The sequence below is a fragment of the Ranitomeya imitator genome, chromosome 2 (genome assembly GCF_032444005.1).
Source record: "Ranitomeya imitator isolate aRanImi1 chromosome 2, aRanImi1.pri, whole genome shotgun sequence".
Lineage (NCBI taxonomy): Eukaryota > Metazoa > Chordata > Amphibia > Anura > Dendrobatidae > Ranitomeya > Ranitomeya imitator.
Genome location: NC_091283.1, coordinates 168377311 through 168396665, shown reverse-complemented (window position 1 = coordinate 168396665; position 19355 = coordinate 168377311). Strand labels below are relative to the sequence as shown.

Below are 19355 nucleotides of genomic sequence, written 5' to 3'. Positions count from 1 at the left end.
GTTACACAACTTCTCTGCTTGTCGAGGCCTTGAAACTGCCACACAGGACACTCTCTCTTTGTCCCTCTTTCCTTCTATGTGTCGCTCCATCTTTTGACTGTTAGATAATTTCGGACTGTCCAACTAGGCTTGTCGCCCCAGACCTCGTCTGTGGAGAATCACTCACTCCTTCTAACACTTTCCCTTGTTTCCACTCTGCGTCACGCTGTCCTTGCCTCAGTCTCCGCTCACTTTATGGGCTCCCAGTTCATGTGGCTTTACTAACCAATCAGACCAAAGGTCTGCTCTAGGTACTAACTAGGAACTATCTGCCTTCCTGACAGGAAACTCCCTTTGTCCCTTCACTTTAGTTTCCTACTTTGGGCTAGTCCCAACCATTAACTCTACCTGTCCCTATCAACTATCTGTGGCTGGGAAGAACACAACTCTATAATAACGCACATCACTGAACACGTTGATCATTCAAGTACATTATAACAATGCACATGTCTTCAAGTTTCCTTACACTTGCGCTTTGAATCTTCTGTTTATATTACAGTTTCTTTTTTTTTTTTTACGGTATATCCATTGTGACTGTTACACTTATGAGTCCCAAGCAATTATAGGAAAATAAAATACTTTTATGGTGTTACTTTTATATTAACACACAAGCAATAAGAAGACGGACACCTTTATCAAAAGTTAGAAATTATTTATTTGCAAAGGGAGGGAGATTTGAGTGGGAATTAAAAAAAGAACAAAATTCACATTTTGCAAATTTCATTATTTTTTCTTATGGATGAGTTCTCATTCCTCACTTTCTTTCTGCAAAGACAAAGAAAACACCACAATTTTATAATAAAGAAGATTAGCACTTTAAAAACATTTGCTGTTGATAAGTTTAACAATTTATAATGTGCAAGTGTAAATAATGTCCTATACCTTGCCACTGATGTCACGGCTCTTTGCCCTTAGTTTGTTTACTTGGGACTCCGCTATATCAGCTCTCTCCTCAGCTTCCTCCAACTCGTGTTGGACTTTCCTGAAGCGGGACAGGTGGGTATTAGCTTGTTCCTCCTAGAAAAAGATAAGTCATGTTATTTAACAGAACTATATTATATTAGCAAAGCAATATTCAAAGCAATTGTAGACATTGTAAGGATCCTACATGGTCGATTTATTTGCACAATAATTTTTTTCACAACTTACGGATTCTTCAGCCTGTCTCTTGTATGCTTTGACCTTCAGCTGCAGCTTATCTACCAGATCCTGAAGTCTCAAGACATTCTTCCTGTCCTCTTCAGTCTGCAAAGAAGTAAGCATTCATTTATTAACGGTAATCAAATAATACCTTATGAATCACCTATGGGGTGATGAACTCTTTACCTGGTAAGTAAGTTCCTTCACCCTTCTTTCATATTTGCGGACACCTTTAATTGCTTCGGTACCGCGCTTCTGTTCATTTTCCAGTTCGTTTTCTAATTCACGTACCTGGAAGAATAGTGAATATTTAAAGCTATTGCTATTCAAGTTTGAAATATCTAAGCTGAAGACGCTTATTTGAGATCTACCCTAGCTTCCAGTTTCTGGAGCTGTTTCTTGCCACCCTTCAGTGCCAGCTGTTCTGCTTCATCCAGACGGTGCTGAAGATCCTTCACTGTCTGTTCAAGGTTCTTCTTCATTCTCTCTAAGTGGGAGCTGGTGTCCTGCTCCTTCTTCAGTTCTTCTGCCATTAGTGCAGCCTATAAACATAAAAGGCAGACAATCTGAGCATTTTTATACAGCATATACTGGTGAATATGTTTATAGAGTGTTTGATACTTACATCAGTAATCGCCTTTTTGGCTTTTTCGTCTGCATTTCTGGCTTCTTGGACTGCTTCCTCAACTTCATTCTGTAGTTGACTGGCATCATTCTCTAACTTCTTCTTGGTGTTGATGAGGCTTGTGTTCTATGGGGAGGGCAGCATAGCTATTATTATCCTCTGTCTCCACATTTTGTATATTACCATTAGCAATATTCTTGTAGAAGGTCTCACCTGGGAGTGGAGAAGTTGAAGGCGTTCACTTGCATCCAGAAGTTCTTGCTCCGCAACCTTACGGGACCTCTCTGTCTGTTCCAGAGCAGAACGCATCTCCTCAATTTCAGCCTGTTGCAGGTTATTCCTACGTTCCACAACAGCCACTTGTTCTTTTAGGTCTTCTTGGCTCCTGAGCGCATCATCAAGGTGGAGCTGCACATCCTTAAATGCAAAATGATAGGAAAATATTATGTAGATTAAATGTTAGCTTGGTTCTATGATTGGAGAAAACAGTCTTTGACTAGACAAAGATGCATACACCAGTGATGATGAGAACATCAATTTATAGATGCAAATATAATCTCACTGGCACTTCTGGTTTTACCTTCAGTTGTGCTTGCACATTTCTGAGCTGTTTCTGAGCCTCAGCGGCTTGACGATTGGCATGGCTCAGCTGAATCTCCAGCTCATTCAGGTCTCCTTCCATCTTTTTCTTCAGTCTCAAGGCATCATTCCTGCTCCTGATCTCAGCATCTAATGTAGTCTGCATGGTGTCAATGACTCTCTGGCTGTTTCTTTTCAGTTGTTCAATCTCTTCATCTTTCTCTGCAATTTTCCTGTCTACCTCAGATTTCACTTGATTTAGCTCAAGTTGAATGCGGAGGATCTTTGCTTCTTCATGTTCCAGAGATCCCTATAAGGACATAACAGACTTTTTATAATCCTGCTCACCTATCAAATTTATTTAGGTGTTTTCACTATTACAACATGTTTTCGCACCTCAGCTTCCTCCAAGGCAGCTTGCAGATCACTCTTCTCTTGTTCTACTTGTTTTTTGGATTTCTCCAGCTCATTAATGGACTTGCCTGATTCACCAATCTGTTCAGTCAAATCTGAAATCTCCTCTGAAAAAAAAGGCAAAGGTTAATTCTATGAGAACTGGTCTTGACCATAGTTGTGTATGTGCAATCAGTACCATTAGTGAACTAGCTTTACATTAAAGATAACGCAATGTAGCGTGCTTACGCTGCAAGTTCTTGTTTTCCCGTTTCAAGGTTTCAACTTGTTCTAAAGCTTCCTCATAGGCATTCTTCATCTTGAAGATCTCTGTGCTCAGGCTACGGGTTTCCTTCTGAACTGCCTCCAACTCAGCCTGACTCTCTTCATATTTCTGTTTCCATTCAACAAGGACCTGCACACAGATAGCCATTAAGTCATGATCTTATGTTTCTCATGTTATACCAAAGCGAACAAAGATTATCTTCTTTTGAACATGATTTTGTTTGCAGACCTTACCTTATCAAAGTTCCTCTGCTTCTTATCTAGAGCAGCAGCTGCACTATTTGCCCTCTCAACATCAACCATCAGGTCCTCTACTTCAGCCTGCAGCCTCTGTTTGGTCTTCTCCAGGGAGGCACATTTTGAGTTTACAGCCTCTACTTGTTCCTCAGCATCCTGGAGACGCTGCGCAAGCTTCTTCCTGAAGGTGAATAGTTGGAAGATAAATCACAGTAGATACATATCTATTGTGCCATCCATATAATCTGTTACATAGAATCCTACTTGGCCTCTTCCAGTTCCTCAGTGCGCTGAATGGCATCAGTCTCATATTTGGTTCTCCATTGTGATACTTCACCATTGGCCTTGGACAGAGATCTTTGAAGTTCTGCCTTTGCCTCTTGCTCTTCCTCATATTGCTCACGGAGCAAATCGCAGTCATGGCGAGCTGATTGCAGACCATGAGCAAGTGCATTTTTTGCCTATTGGTATGTAGTAAAAAATATTTTAATTTGTTAATCTGCTTTGCAATTAGAAATACCTGAATGCAAACTATTTACATGCAATATAGGGTTGGTGCTTAAAAACTAAAAAAAAAAGGACTGGAAAATTTTAATATTTGAATAGTAGTCAAACAAATGTACGATAATTGTACATTTTATTTACCTTAGTTTCCTCCTCCAGTTGCCTCTTGAGCTCTTCAACCTGCTGGGTAAATCCTTGTTTTCCTCTGGCCAGCTGAGAAATCAGAGCTTCTTTTTCTTCTAATTGACGGGAGAACTCACCTAATGAAATGAAATAACACAGTAATATAGAGAATAATGTAATCCAAAGTTGAAAGTTTTACCTTAGCACATCATAGCAAATTAAGAAAAATAAAATGCACATAAAGATGAAATCTAAAAAGTAGTCATCAATATTATTAATAGGTCTAGGTTTGAAAAGTCTTGGTCATACTCACCATTTTCTGTCTGTAAACGTGCTCTTTGGGCTGAGACATCATTGATAAGACGCTGGTGCTCATCATGTTTAGACTTAAGTTCGCTGTGCTGATCCTCTAGGACGCGGCTCACTTTTTCAAGGTTGGCCTTTACAGATAAAAAAAAAAGATGTGATCAGTACTGAGTTTATTATATAAAAATAATATTTTGTTTACAGTGGGTAATTTTTGTACCTTGGATTTTGACACATTCTCTAAGTTGCTGGCAAGGTCGTCAATTTCCATTTTCAGCTCACTCTTCTCCTTCTCCAGCTTTTGTTTAACTCTCTGGAGATTATCAATCTGTTCTCCAAGTTCAGCAACACTGTCGGCATGCTTCTTGCGCAGGGCAGCTGAGGTGGCTTCATGCTGGAGCGTGGACTCTTCCAAGTCGCGTCTCAGTTTCTGGAATTCTGCCTCACGCTTCTTGTTCAACTCAATCTGAGCTGATGTTGCACCTCCAGCTTCTTCTAGCCTTTCACTGATCTCTTCAAGTTCTCTAGAGAGGTCAGCCCTCAGTTTTTCAACTTTTGCACGAGCGGTACGTTCAGCTTCGATTTCCTCCTCCAACTCCTCAATACGGGCCTAGTATGAAAGGATGGATTATTTTACTTTCTACCTGTTTATCTAAAGCCATATACATCTGACTGACCCACTATATAATGATACCTGCAGCTCCTTGATCTTTTTCTGCAGTTGAGAACCCAGGGACTGCTCATCTTCAATCTTTCCTTGCAGTTGGCTAATTTCAAAGTCCTTCCTGTATTTGTAAATTCCAGTTTTTTACAAATGACATTTAAAAAAAAAAACATTTCCTAGTAAAGATGAACTAGAACAAACATACTAACTTCTTAAGTTTTTCTTCAGCTTGCTGTTTCTCGTTTTCAAGATCCATAACTGTTTCTTGAGACAACTTCAAATCACCTTCAAGCTTTCTCTTGGCTCTTTCAAGGTCAAGACGAAGCTTCTTCTCTTGTTCCAAAGATCCTTCCAGCTAATAAGATGTAAAATTATTAAGATGTTTTTGAGGTTATTATATTACATTTCATACATTACAACAAGAATACTCACATCGTCAACTTGTTGTTCAAGTTTAGTTTTGGCTTTGGTCAGAGAGCTGACTTTATCCTCCTCAGCCTGCAAGTCATCAAGAGTTTGCTGATGAGCCTCCTGGAGCGCTTTCTTTTCTTTGGTAATCTTTGAGATGTTCTCATCCAATGCAGCCAACTCTTCCGTAAGGTTTTTAACCTAAGGATAAAGGATGAGTTATTTTGTGAAATTGTATTTCTTGCAATTGAATAGCATTGCATGAGAAGACTAGTCAAATCCTTTACCTTGTTTTCAGTGGCATGCTTTTCCTTTTCAACTTTGGCCAAGGTAAGCTCTAAGTCATCAATATCTTTCTTCAATTCTGAGCACTCATCTTCCAGTTTCCTTTTCTTTGCAGTCAGTTCTGCATTGCTTTCCTCCTCATCTTCAAGCCTTTCTGTGATTTCTTTAATCTTGGCTTCCAGTTGGATTTTATTCTTAATGAGGCCTTCACACCTCTCTTCTGCATCAGCCAAGCTTTCTCCTTCCTTAAATGTAAAAATTAAAGGATTTAAGACTTGCGATAAAATGTCATCAAGACATTATTAACTTGTTTAGTGTTTTTTTTTTTTTTTATTTCTTACGGATTGCACTTGCAGCGCTAAGTCATTTTTTTCTTGCAGGAAAACAATCATTTTCTCTTCCAGTTCTTTCCTCCTTGCCTCTGACTTGGCAAGGGCTTCTTTGGTCTTCTCAAACTCTTCCTTCATGTTGGCCATCTCCTTTTCTGTCTCAGCACTCTTCAGAAGAGGTTTGATCTTGAAGTACAGCTTCATCCATGGCCAATGCTTAACATTCATGAATGACCTGACATTGTACTGAATAACAAAGATTGCTTCCCTAAAGAAATAAAAATGCACTTGATAAAATATAAAATCATTGCCAATATTTATTCTTCATACTACTATTTAAGTTTTAATGCTAAATACCTTCTCTCCATCATTTTCTTGAATTCAACTCTCATTAAGAAACCTCTGCACAGAGCCTGAGTACGAGTGATGAGCTGTGCCAGCTTTTCATCTCTCATTTCTTCCAGAGTACCCAGAAGACCAGCTTTGAAGAAAACCTGTCGGAATGTAAAGTTAATAATCTAATCTTCTTTCTTAGAAAAAAATGACCTAGATATGTCTATTATTCCAAAAAGTATTTCTTTACCTTGGTGTGTCCAAACTTGTACTGTGTATGATCTACATCAATAGAGCCAAGGAGTTTCTCAGAGGCCTTCTTGCTGTCAATGAATTGTCCCTCTGGGATTGCGCTAGCATTGAGGACCTTATAACTGAAGATCACAATAGGAAAATAAAACTGTTAGACTACAATAAGAGGCATTACAGAAATTTCAACAAAACTCTAGAAGTTATTTAGACGGGTTGTACCATTATTTATTTTCTTTGGTACCTCCATGGTATGAGCTGGATCAGACACACACTACAAAAAGCATCTTGGCGCTGGTATTTGTAACACAACCCACTATTACATGATTTATGTGTATTTAATTCAGTAGGGTCCAACTAATACTGCATTTCTAGAGGCCAAAGGGAGCATCTCTCAGATGATAACAGATGATTGATGAAAAATAAATAAATAGTAGGTTTGGAGCAGCCTCAATTTAAGGAAGGATTATCCAGTAAGAACAAACCTTTGATTGTATTGGGATATTACAGAATATGATCAAGAATTTACCGCTGCTTGAAGTCAGCATAGAGGATTCTGCTGGGAAATCCTTTTCTGCAGATTCTGATACCCTCCAGCACACCGTTACATCTCAGCTGGTGGATGATCAGATGATTCTCCATAATACCTGGATGTATACAGAATATTCCATTAAAAAATTATAATCTTAAACTTATATATATATATTTTTTGTAATAGATATTGGAGGTGATTTTACCTGGTGTCTTGGTCTCATTGGGAATCAGACAACGCACAAAGTGAGGATGGGTACTTCTCAGGTTAGTCATAAGCTTGTTCAGATTTTCCTATGGAATAAGAAAATTGACTTGTTACAGAACTCCACGTTTCCTCATGTTAGGAAAACATCTCAAGTTGTGGAAGAGCTTACTCTGAAGAGAGCAGAGACAGTCTGGAAAGATGAGCCCTTCTTCTTCTTTCCACCTTTTCCTCCAGCATCAGGAGCTATAAAATAATTTTAAAAATAAAAAAAATGTAGGAAATATAACCACTTTAAAGAACTGCTTCTTTCTGTTGTTAACTTACCATCAGTTCCAGAATAGCTGGAATACAGGAAAGATAAGAGTTTTATTGAAGATTTTTGGTAGAGGCCAACAACAGTCTCATTCAGCGGGTCCTTGTTCTTATCCAGCCAGCCAGAGATGTTATAATCTACAGTACCAGCATAATGCACCAAAGAGAAGTGGGCTTCTGCCTTTCCTTTACCAGGCTTGGGCTTCTCAAAGTTCTTGCACTTTCCAAGATGCTGGTCATAGAGCTTGTTCTTGAAGGATGTGTCAGTAGCTTTGGGGAACATGCACTCTTCCTCCAGGATTGAGAAGATACCCATGGGCTATAAGAAAAAATGATAGTCATTAAGTTTGGATTTCTTATGTTGTTTTTTTTTTAAGCAATGAATAAGTAGAGTTGGTACCAACCTTCTCAATGAGCTCAATGCAAGCAGCCAGATCCATACCGAAGTCAATGAATTCCCAATCAATTCCTTCCTTCTTGTACTCTTCTTGTTCCAGGACAAACATGTGATGGTTGAAGAACTGCTGCAGTTTCTCATTGGTGAAGTTAATGCAGAGCTGCTCAAGACTGTTGAACTGGAAGAGTCAATGAGTAGGGAAATTTAGCAAAAGAAAAGACCAACAGTTTGTTTATATAATCACACCTTTACTCACATCAAAGATCTCAAATCCAGCAATATCCAGCACACCGATGAAGTACTGTCTTGGCAGTTTAGTGTCCAGCTGCTGGTTTATACGTGCGACCATCCAGAAGAAAAGTTTCTCATAAACTGACTTGGTGAGGGCACCAATGGAATTGTAAACCTAAGGGGAAAAAAACATCAAATTCTCTATATAGCTGTGTCCTTATATTTCTCCCAGAAAGTAGTACAGATCTAATATTAATTTTTACCTGTTGAACGGTTTGTCCCTTGGTGACAAACTCATTTCCAACTTTGACCCTCGGGTAGCACAAAGCCTTCAGAAGATCAGCTGAGTTCAGACCCATCAGGTAGCCAATTTTATCAGCAACTAATATGAAACAGGAACAATCATTTATATTCACTGAATCTAACATTCTACAGAAGCCTCATATGATTATTTACTATACCTTCTGTGCCATCGGGTTCAGCCTGCTCCTCTCTTTGCTTTTGCTTGAATTTCATGTTACCGTGGTGCATGACTGCGCCAGTCATCTTGTAGATGCCATTCTTCTCATCGGGTGTGAAGCCCAGGATATCGATGGCGCTCTGTGGTGTGTGTATATACATTATATATGCATTTAATATGTGTAACTATATACTCAAACTTTAAGAAAACTAAAGATTACAACACTAAGTAGGTTCCTAGGAAAATATCTTACGTCTGTGGCCATAAACTCCTCTACATCATCAATGCTCTTCACAGAAATTTCCCCTTGGCTGATGGAGGGGTAGTCGTATGGGTTTGTGGTAATGAGAAGCATTTCTAGGAAGAAGTGGTGTTTGATATAAATCCACAACTCACTGTCAACCTCCAATTTGAACAAATGAATCTAAAATAACTCACCAACAACTTCCGGCCTCTTGTTGGTCTGGATCTGGTAGAAGATGTGGTAGCTCCTTTCTGCTGAAAGCTGGAACGTTACTCTGGACTTTTCCAGCAGGTCTATAGATGAGTGATATCACAGGTCAGTGATGGTAAGAAGACACATACTAGATGACTAAAATAAGTCTTTAATCTAAGACTTACAAGCCTCAATATCAGCGGAAGCCAGTTTTCCTGTTGTTCCAAAATGGATTCTGATGAATTTACCCTAAGGGTTTTATATATATGGAGCATCAGTAAAGGACTTATTTTCCTATAAAACAAGTATATGTATTCTAAAACAGATCTGCTACTCACAAAACGAGAGGAGTTGTCATTTCTCACAGTTTTGGCATTGCCAAAGGCTTCCAGCAGGGGGTTGGCCTGGATGATTTGATCTTCCAGTGTTCCCTAAGATACACAATATATGATGTATTCCCACATCAGGATGTGATGTAATGCAGTATACAGGTATCTGTATTGTTAGGTATTGATGTTAGCCATTATTCACACTTTACCTGCAGCTTGTTGCTTGACTCCTTCTTCTTTTGTGGATCACCAACAGCTGCAATTGTTGCAAAGTATTGGATGACACGCTTGGTGTTTACAGTCTTTCCAGCACCAGATTCTCCGCTAGTGCGGAAAATAGAGATCATTGGTTAGGACAGTGATTTCCTCAGTAAGAGTTTTGAAGCTAGAAAATAAGCATGATCAATACTCTAGTTGGGATGAATTCTTGCTGCCTTTGCCATACACATCGGAGGTAAACAGCACAACAATTTCCACTATATAGGATCCCAGGATAAAAGAATATGTATGCACCTATAGAATGGCAGATTTAAGTATGCTATTCTGTATCACAAAAATAAAGATACACTTGCTTGGTGACAGTCAAAAGGACACCCTTGGTGAGTGGGGGCCTGCAGATAACTAGAGATACATGCCAAGAGGTTTCCCAGAATATACAGTACAACAATGATCCCCTGAAAATGCAGTCTGATTCCCCCCTGTCACTATTCCTTCACTGTGTTTTGGGAGCTGGGCTTTTCGTAATGTAGTCATAGTATTACCTTACGGTAAGTTGTACACTGTACTACTTACGTAATCAGGATTGACTGGTTTTCACGATCTGAAAATCAAAAATACATTTATTCAATCTTTTACCATTTAACGTTTTTATACTTTTTCTTCAACTGACCATTTATTGTGAGAAAGACAATGCGATCACCATTGCAACAACTTGTATGTAATTACCTGTTAACATGAACTGATAGGCATTATCAGAGATGGAGAAGATGTGCGGTGGGGCTTCCATACGCTTCTTTCCTCTGTAGCCAGCAACAACTTCAGGGTTGTACACTGGCAACCACTTGTAGGGGTTGACAGTGACACAGAAGAGGCCGGAGTAGGTCTGCAATTACAGGGTAATGATAATAGTTCCAAATATGTTTTATACCAGAAATGATATACGGTAATCATAAACTCAAGTTAACCAGAAAAATATATCTTGCTATGTTGAGGGACAGCAGTGTAGAAATCTTTTTTTTTTTTTTTTTAAGGTTTTGTATTTCTACTGTTATGGTAAATATTTATTCTTTGCTTTTATTATTATTTAGACAGTTAAATATACCATATATACTCGAGTATAAGCGGACCCGAGTATAAGCCGACCCCCCTAATTTTGCCACAAAAAACTGGGAAAACCTATTGACTCGAGTATAAGCCGAGGGTGGAAATGCAGCAGCTACCGGTGAATTTCAAAAATAAAAATAGATCATTATTTCCCCATATCTGTGCCATATAGTGCTCTGCGCCATTCATATCTCCCCATAGCTGTGCCCCATATAGTGCTCTGCACTGTTCACATTCCCCCTTGGCTGTGCCATATAGTGCTCTGCAGCGTTCATATCTCCCCATAGCTGTGCCCCATACAGTGCTCTGCAGCGTTCATATCTCCCCATAGCTGTGCCCCATATAGTGCTCTGCAGCGTTCATATCTCCCCATAGCTGTGCCCCATATAGTGCTCTGCACTGTTCATATTCCCCCTTGGCTGTGCCATATAGTGCTCTGCAGCGTTCATATCTCCCCATAGCTGTGCCCTATACAGTGCTCTGCAGCGTTCATATCTCCCCATAGCTGTGCCCCATACAGTGCTCTGCAGCGTTCATATCTTCCCATAGCTGTGCCCCATACAGTGCTCTGCAGCGTTCATATCTTCCCATAGCTGTGCCCCATACAGTGCTCTGCAGCGTTCATATCTCCCCATAGCTGTGCCCCATACAGTGCTCTGCAGCGTTCATATCTCCCCATAGCTGTGCCCCATACAGTGCTCTGCAGCGTTCATATCTCCCCATAGATGCTCCACATAAATCTGTGCCATGGCCGCTGCTGCTGCAATAAAAAAAAAAAAAAAAAAGCCATACTCACCTCTCTTGATTGCAGCTCCCAGCGTCCGGTCCCGGCGTCTCTGCACTGACTGATCAGGCAGAGGGCGCCGCGCACACTATATGCGTCATCGCGCCCTCTGACCTGCACAGTCAGAGCAGAGACGCTGGGAAGATAGAGCGGTGCCCGGCGGCTGGAACGCGGACAGGTGAATATGACATACTTACCTAGTCCCAGCGATCCTGGCGCTCCCCGCCTGTCACAGCTGTCTTCGGTGCCGCAGCTTCTTTCTCTATCAGCGGTCACCGTTACCGCTGATTAGAGAAATGAATAGGCGGCTCCACCCCTATGGGAGGTGGAGCCGCCTATTCATTTCTCTAATGAGCGGTCCCACGTGACCGCTGAAGAGGGGAAGAAGCTGCAGCACAGAAGACCGTGTGACGGCAGGGACAGCGCGAGGATCGCTGGGACTAGGTAAGTATGCCTCAGCGCCCTCACCCCCTCACCCGCCGACCCCACCGCTACCATGACTCGAGTATAAGCCGAGAGGGGCAGTTTCAGCCCAAAAATTTGGGCTGAAAATCTCGGCTTATACTCGAGTATATACGGTACTTATATATGATAATTTTGTATTTTAGTATTAGCTTTATAAGTGTTACTTATTAAAGCAATAGTAAAGGGCGTTGTATCTTATATAGATGTGTCCATGTGTTTAACATTCCTTTGTTTCTGATATTATTATAAGCTGGCTAGAACTAGTTTGAAAGGAATTTGACAGAATCCATAATTTACAATTTTGTTATTCCCAACTTAAATATCTTCTGTCTTAGGTAATGTAATGTAAAAACCATTCCCACTTCTCCTTATCTTTGTGATTGTAATACAAACTTGTGACTGGGCATCTGAGGGTCAGACAAGCAAGTACACTGACAGATACTGGTTGCATGCTCTTGTCTCCGATCGATCGACTTTCTGATTTTATCAAAACTGGCAAACTTGTGAAACCTTTTGAGTTTCTCCTAAAACTTTCCATATAGGTTTTCACATCACTATCTTTCAGTGTTGTGATATTTACAAATAGCAAAAAGATAGAAGACTTACATAGATCATCCAGGCTGCGTAACGCTCTTTGAGGTTGTACAGCACAGACGCCTCATTCAGGTGAGTCATCATTGCCATGTCTTCAATTTTATCAAACTTGGGAGGATTCTGGGGGTAAACCTGGCTGTCTTTAACGGTTACATCCTGGAAAGAACAAGATGCTTGGTTTAGTTGAACATTTCAGCGATTTACTTATTGGATGCTATAGATACTTGTAATTTACCACCGACCAAATAGTTAATGTTAGGTCGATTGAAAGTATCCTCTACCCAAAGTCAACTATTTATTTTATGTTAATGATGATAAACTTTCTCTTATGCAATCAACAAACGATTGTAATGTTCACCTTCCCATCATCGGTCTTCACTGTGACTTTGCCACTGTCGCGAGCGGTGATGAGACCTTTCACATATAGCTCTTTGGGATCATCCACAAAGCAATTGTTCTTGGCATCAAATGGTTTGTTCTGAGCCTCCAATCTTTCTTTTTCTGATTTCCGCAGGAAGGGTGCGGCTGGCCCAAAAACTGCCATTTCACCATCTCCCGACATGGTTGAAGCAGTCTGTATGAAATATAAAAATACATACTCTTATTGTCAGCCTGATAAAGATGGTGTTATGTTTGATATGGAAATTCAATGCAAAGCCTCAAGGTTTTTTTTCAACACAAACTGTTTATCGCCTGTTTTTGTGACCCAAGTGCATAATGGCAGGACATTTATTAGTTTATAGCAATAATGCAAAGTGTCACCCATTGATAAGCTGATCTCAGAGTCCCTGCAGCTGTGACTCTCCACAATCGGGTGTAATCTGTGGAAGATTTTGGCAGCAAGGGTTCATTTTCTCTGTAGCACCCGCAACAGGTGACATCAAGCATTACACAGCTTATATTAATCTTTGTAGTGACTAGCTGGGCCTTCTTTGTGTATGTCTTATCTATTAAAGCATTAGGGTCCAGAAGGAAAAAATCCCACTCAATTTACTAGGACAGCAATAAGGGGAGAATTAGCTTCTTAAAAAACAAACTTTTTGAACTTTTTAATATATATCATGATGAAATTTACCTGTGTGTGTGTGTGGAGTATTGCTATTGATTTACACATGCGTACAGAGAAGTGTACATGAAAGTGATGCACACAGAGGTCAGAGAGTATATTGTAAAAATATCTGCTGCTACATTGACAAATGCGTTATTAATCAGAATGTGTCAAATACATTAACTTCATAGGTAGAAGGAAGGAGCTCTTATGTCCACATACTGTCCTGCAGCCAAAGTCTCAGGGACTTCAATACTCAAGGACTGTATGGCAATATGTTGTCAGGTGTGTATGGATTCCTACATACATCCTGCATTCCTAGATGGGCACATAATACTAGTAAATATATTACTTTAGAAAATTACATTTAACAATGTGATAGTCGCCTGGAACTACTTAAAGGTTCCAATCACACAAAGATTTTGGTGCAGGTTTTTTTTTAAAGAATACCAGAAATGTATTCAGACGTGATGGGTAAAATAAAAGACTGCTTTGTATTTCTCATTCCTGCTGGATCCACTTCTGGCATTGGCTCCAAAAAAAAAAAATATTCTGAAAAACTGCATGTGTTCTTCTAGCCTTAGTCATGGATGTAAATGAGATTAATGTTTTGTGTTTGATTAATAGGCAAGTGTGAAATTGGTTTGCTTTGTTAATACAGAGACTTACCTGTTATTACTGCTCTTGATGAAATGATCTTCTTTACCCCTTGAAAGAAATGAAAATAAAATAAAGTTATAGAAGTGAATGAACTGCAGCTTGTATCCCAGTCTTATGTCAGTGAAGCCAGAACTTACCAAGAGGTTACTAAGAGTAAGGAGCCAACTGGAGGGTTTATATACTGAACTTTCTGCTCCCTCAGCACAACTGCACTCCTGGTAAGGAATGACTCCATCCCCATAGCTGTCCAGAGAAACCCAACACTTTCTGTACTTCACAAGTAAAAATAACTGAACATTTCTCCGTCATCTGTCTGTCCTTTTGTGTTATCTACACACTTGGCTGTCACCAAATTGTAAAACTAGGTGCTCAGAGATGGAGCCTGTAAGTTTAATGCAAATAATACAGCTATATGTTTCAGTCATATCTACAGTATCTATCTATCTATCTATCTATCTATCTATCTATCTATCTATCTATCTATCTATCTATCTATCTATCTATCTATCTATCTATCTATCTATCTCATCTATCTATCTATCTCATCTATCTATCATCTATCTGTCATATATTTCTATCTCATATTTATTTAGTATCAATCCATTTATGTATCTAATATATTTCCCATGTTATCTGCCTGGAGGCAGTACTATAGATATGCAAAGAAGTGAGGGTATTTTATTAACAGCTTTTGCCTATTTTGTTTTTGCTAGATATCTATCCTGTGCATAATCTATGGGTGTATATTTATCTAACATCTACCCATCTCATATTTATCTGTATAACTGTGCTGGTCTATATACTGACTGACAACAAGGACATCTTACACTTCACCAATTTTAAAGCAATATGCGTCTCTCTCTTGTGTTTAGAGCGCAAGGGACACCTGTAACTCCAAACTTGGACAAACTTCAGCAGAAAGTGTTGGCCGGTACGTTAGCATTATATACAGCACATCTCTATTAAGTATAATTTTATCATAGTCTGTTGCACAGGACAATTTGGTACTGCTTGTTATGCTAGTTCGTAACAGATTTGCAGACAAGAATAGAAATAATACAAAATAGGCTCCTATTCATCATTGCCTTTGCGCCTGTCTATTTGTCTAGTTTTGTCTGTTTTTTGTTGTTGTACCCAATTGATTATTCTATTTGTGCCTTTTTAAAGTTTATTTTATATGTGCTCGCCTGTTTTCTGCTTTGTATTTGACGATTTGAGATGTCTTCGCCTAATTCATCAATTGTGCCTTTTTACATCGAGCAACTTCACTCCAGGCCCACATGATGTATATTTCAGTTTTCCAGTATTTTGGGATAATTTTTGCACCATTTTACGAAACTTGTGACTTTTGGAGCCAAGAAGTCGCAAAAATAGTTCAAGGCAGGAAAGAAAAGACCATTTTTTTACAAATTCATGAATCGCATGTTCCATTTGAATGAATTTGGCTCTAAAAACATCAATTAATATCTCAGAACAAAAAAGAAAAGTGACTTAAAAGAAAATGATGAATTAGGGACCAAGGTTACAAAATGGCAGTAAGAGTGAGCCGTTCAGCCGAGATGAGTATCTTCTATGTTAGACTGTGCTGCTGACTCTAAATAACACCAGCATCTTCTGGACTCAATAGATCATTATTAAATTCTGCAGTTTAATGAGCTCTGATATTATGGCGTTTAATATTTATTGGACATCAGGATATCTAGATATTATCTAGTTTCTGTGGAATGCACCTTGCTGTCAAAGGCAGGCGTGATTTGACGTCAGTTCTCAAATAAATACAAAATGAGAAAGCCAATCGAGATTGCCAATGGGGTTTTTCAAACTGTAGTAATCACTGAAACTAATCTAATGGGTCATATAAAAAAATTACATTGATAAATACATAAAACAAAGTGTATTCTAAGATATTGTGCACTTAGAGTGACCGCAGACTTCTGTTTTCTGCCTGGACAACCCTTTTAAAAAGGTAAATTCTAGTTTTTAAAGTTCCATGGTCTTCTAAACAACAGGATAGAATTTACCCAAAACTGCCCTCTCTCCACCAGAAGAAGTCAAAGTTCCATTAAGTTTTTAAAAGGCTTTTAAATTTAAATAAATTTGGCTCAATCACTCCAACTTGGTTACTTTGTCCTCTTGCACTGATGTAAAGTATGCCAGTCTTATTAAAGTGAACCTGTCAGCAGAATTTTGCTCAGTAAACTACAGACACTGTCATGTTGCTGCTGTTAAACTGATTAAAATGATACCTGGGGTGAAGAAATCTGTCTTGTGGTTCTGGTAACATAGAAAAATAGGCCTGAAAAAAGACATTTGTCCATCCAGTTCAGCCTATATTCCGTCAGAATAAATCCCCATATCTACGTCTTTCTAAAGAACCTTATAACTGTAAAATACAATATTGTTACGCTCCAGGAAGACATCCAGGCCTCTTTTGAACCCCTCGACTGAGTTTACCATCACCACCTCCTCAGGCAAGGAGTTCCAGATTCTCACTGCCCTAATAGTAAAGAATCCTCTTCTATGTTGGTGGAAAAACCTTCTCTCCTCCAGATGCAGAGAATTACCCCTTGTGACCGTCACATTCCTTGGTATAAAAAGATCCTCGGAGAGATATTTGTATTGTCCCCTTATATACTTATACATGGTTATTAGATCGCCCCTCAGTGGTCTTTTTCTAGACTAAATAATCCTAATTTTGCTAATCTTTCTGGGTATTGTAGTTCCCCCATCCCCTTTATTAATTTTGTTGCCCTCCTTTGTACTTGCTCTAGTTTTATTATATACTTCCTGAGCATCGGTGCCCAAAACTGTACACAGTACTCCATGTGCGGCCTAACCAGGGATTTGTACAGAGGCAGTATAATGCTCTCATCATGTGTATCCAGACCTCTTTTAATGCACCCCATGCAGGTCTGTATTTGCTACTAGGCACTTGAGGGCACATGGCTAGAGTGCCATGATGCAGGGGGGGTGCGGCACATGAGCAAGGTTTTTTCTTGTTTTTTTTTTAGCCTGGGGATGGCCTGCCCACCCAACTCAGGCTTCCGGCTGCTGCAGGCAGGGGCGCACCTATGAGGCCAGTTGAGCACTTTGCTTCAGGCGGCAGTGAGTCCTTGAACACAGGGGGTGGCATCGTGGAGCTGCCCCCTGCAGTCAAATAACTTGATGCCCTGCTCCTGCAATCAGTGGCGGCTGGGCCAGGGATTAATTTTCCTCCTGGGCCGGTCCCCGGGTGGCTGTTCAGGGCCGCCGGAGGAGCGGCACTTTACTTTTGATTGCATCCGCCAAAACTCCACTTGCGGCCGTGCTGGCAGACTCCTTCCTGATCATTCATGATATCCGGCACAGAGCAGAGTATCACGGTTGTTCCCACGCTGCGGCCTAGTGTACAGCAGATGTGATAAGATCATCATGCTGCGACCTCGTCACACTTCCACTGCTGGCGACATAGAGCGGGGCAGCGCTCCGATGAGGAGCAGGAGCTGAGCCGCTGAAGATTAGAGATGTATCATTTTCTGTGCATAGGGTATGGGGCATGAATCCATGGTGTTAGTAGTCCAGGAGGACAGCTGCACAGCATTACAAGTGTGTGTGTGTGTAAATGTGTATGAGTGTGACGAAAACCAAATCTCCGAGCACGCTAAAACACTCGGAGGCCACCCGAGCATGCTCGGGAAAACCCGAGCAATGAGTATACTCGCTGATCACTAATACTCACCAATGGGGGAGGCAGCACTAAAGGTGCCTAGGGCAGCATAAACTCTAAATACGGCCCTGACATGATCCTGTTTGCCTTGGCAGCCACTGCTTGGCATTGGCTGCTCCAGGTAAGTTTATCATTAACTAAGATCCCCAAGTCCTCCTCCATGTCAGATTTACCCAGTGGTTTCCCGTTCAGTGTGTAATGGTGATAGATTCCTTCTTTCCATGTGTATAACCTTACATTTTTCATTGTTAAATCGCATCTGCCACCTCTCAGCCCAAGTTTCCAACTTATCCAGATCCATCTGTAGCAGAATACATTCTTCTCTTGTATTGTCTGCTTTACATAATTTTTTTATCATCTGCAAATATCAATATTTTACTGTGTAAACCTTCTACCAGATCAGTAATAAATATGTTGTAGAGAATAGGTCCCAATACCAACCCCTGCGGTACCCCACTGGTCACAGTGTCCCAGTTAGAGAATTTATAACTACCCTCTGCTTTCTATCACTTGTGTAATCAGTGTTAGAAGTCTTCAGTTGATGATATGCCTGTGCTCCAGGGTGGGACTGTAGGCAGAGTCCTATCTTCCTGCTCTAAGCCAGAGAAATCAAGAGAAAGACCTGCCCACAGGTCGACCCAAATTACAAGCAGTCTGTCTATATGGTGAGGAACATGTTTGTGTTGTGGGGTGGCCTGTGGGCAGGTCTTTCCTTGTTTTCTCTGGCTTAGAGCAGGAAGATAAGACTCTGCCTACAGTCCTATCCCACAGCAGGAGCACATCATTAACTGAAAACTTCTAACACTGATTACACAAGAACCACAAGAAGGATTTCTTCACCCCAAGTATCATTTTAAGCAGTTTAACACTGCCAACCAGACAATGCCTGTAGTTTACTTAGCAAAATCCTGCTAATAGGTTCCCTTTAAATGCTGGCCAATGTCTCTTGGCCTCTGATGATGGCCCTTCTCTCAGCATTCTGGAGCCCTTTCATTATAGCAAAAGGTGGGAGCTTCAGCTTCTGTGGGTTCTTCAGCTTCAGAACCTCTATAATAACATATTCTTACATGTCTGAGTGACCATCACAAGATGGTGAATGACCGCACATTTATTTATGTTTGCCAATAACACTGATGAGCCATAACATTAAAGGGGATGTCCACTTTTCTCAATCACTCTATTCCCCTCTTATAAAATAACAGCTATATTGTCCTCTGGTGCTGTTGTTGGCACTGGCACTCCCAGAGCTATGGCAGCTCTCTTACTTCCTTTGTCCAAAGGCAGGGAGAATGTAGCAGTACCGTATATACTCGAGTATAAGCCAAGAATTTCAGCCCATTTTTTTTAGGCTGAAAGTTCCCCCCTAGGCTTA

At 40.2% G+C, this 19355-nt stretch overlaps 1 protein-coding gene across 1 annotated transcript in view; it reads right to left on the bottom strand.

Moving 5' to 3' along the window:
- Positions 1 to 680: 680 nt before the first annotated feature.
- Positions 681 to 19355, bottom strand: part of LOC138666299 (uncharacterized) — a 51404-nt gene continuing 32729 nt past the window's right edge. Inside the window, 38 exon segments of the mRNA XM_069754526.1 lie at positions 681 to 804; positions 922 to 1056; positions 1189 to 1284; positions 1366 to 1470; positions 1551 to 1721; positions 1805 to 1930; positions 2018 to 2221; positions 2385 to 2693; positions 2780 to 2904; positions 3026 to 3191; positions 3296 to 3479; positions 3563 to 3759; positions 3944 to 4062; positions 4239 to 4365; positions 4452 to 4841; positions 4926 to 5016; positions 5105 to 5250; positions 5328 to 5504; positions 5591 to 5833; positions 5930 to 6185; positions 6275 to 6411; positions 6501 to 6624; positions 7029 to 7146; positions 7237 to 7324; positions 7408 to 7869; positions 7955 to 8125; positions 8204 to 8353; positions 8442 to 8560; positions 8640 to 8778; positions 8892 to 8995; positions 9077 to 9175; positions 9260 to 9323; positions 9413 to 9505; positions 9613 to 9727; positions 10196 to 10223; positions 10349 to 10505; positions 12582 to 12725; positions 12928 to 13143. Coding sequence (XP_069610627.1) covers positions 787 to 804; positions 922 to 1056; positions 1189 to 1284; positions 1366 to 1470; positions 1551 to 1721; positions 1805 to 1930; positions 2018 to 2221; positions 2385 to 2693; positions 2780 to 2904; positions 3026 to 3191; positions 3296 to 3479; positions 3563 to 3759; positions 3944 to 4062; positions 4239 to 4365; positions 4452 to 4841; positions 4926 to 5016; positions 5105 to 5250; positions 5328 to 5504; positions 5591 to 5833; positions 5930 to 6185; positions 6275 to 6411; positions 6501 to 6624; positions 7029 to 7146; positions 7237 to 7324; positions 7408 to 7869; positions 7955 to 8125; positions 8204 to 8353; positions 8442 to 8560; positions 8640 to 8778; positions 8892 to 8995; positions 9077 to 9175; positions 9260 to 9323; positions 9413 to 9505; positions 9613 to 9727; positions 10196 to 10223; positions 10349 to 10505; positions 12582 to 12725; positions 12928 to 13143 — 5913 coding nt within the window. The 3' untranslated portion in view covers positions 681 to 786.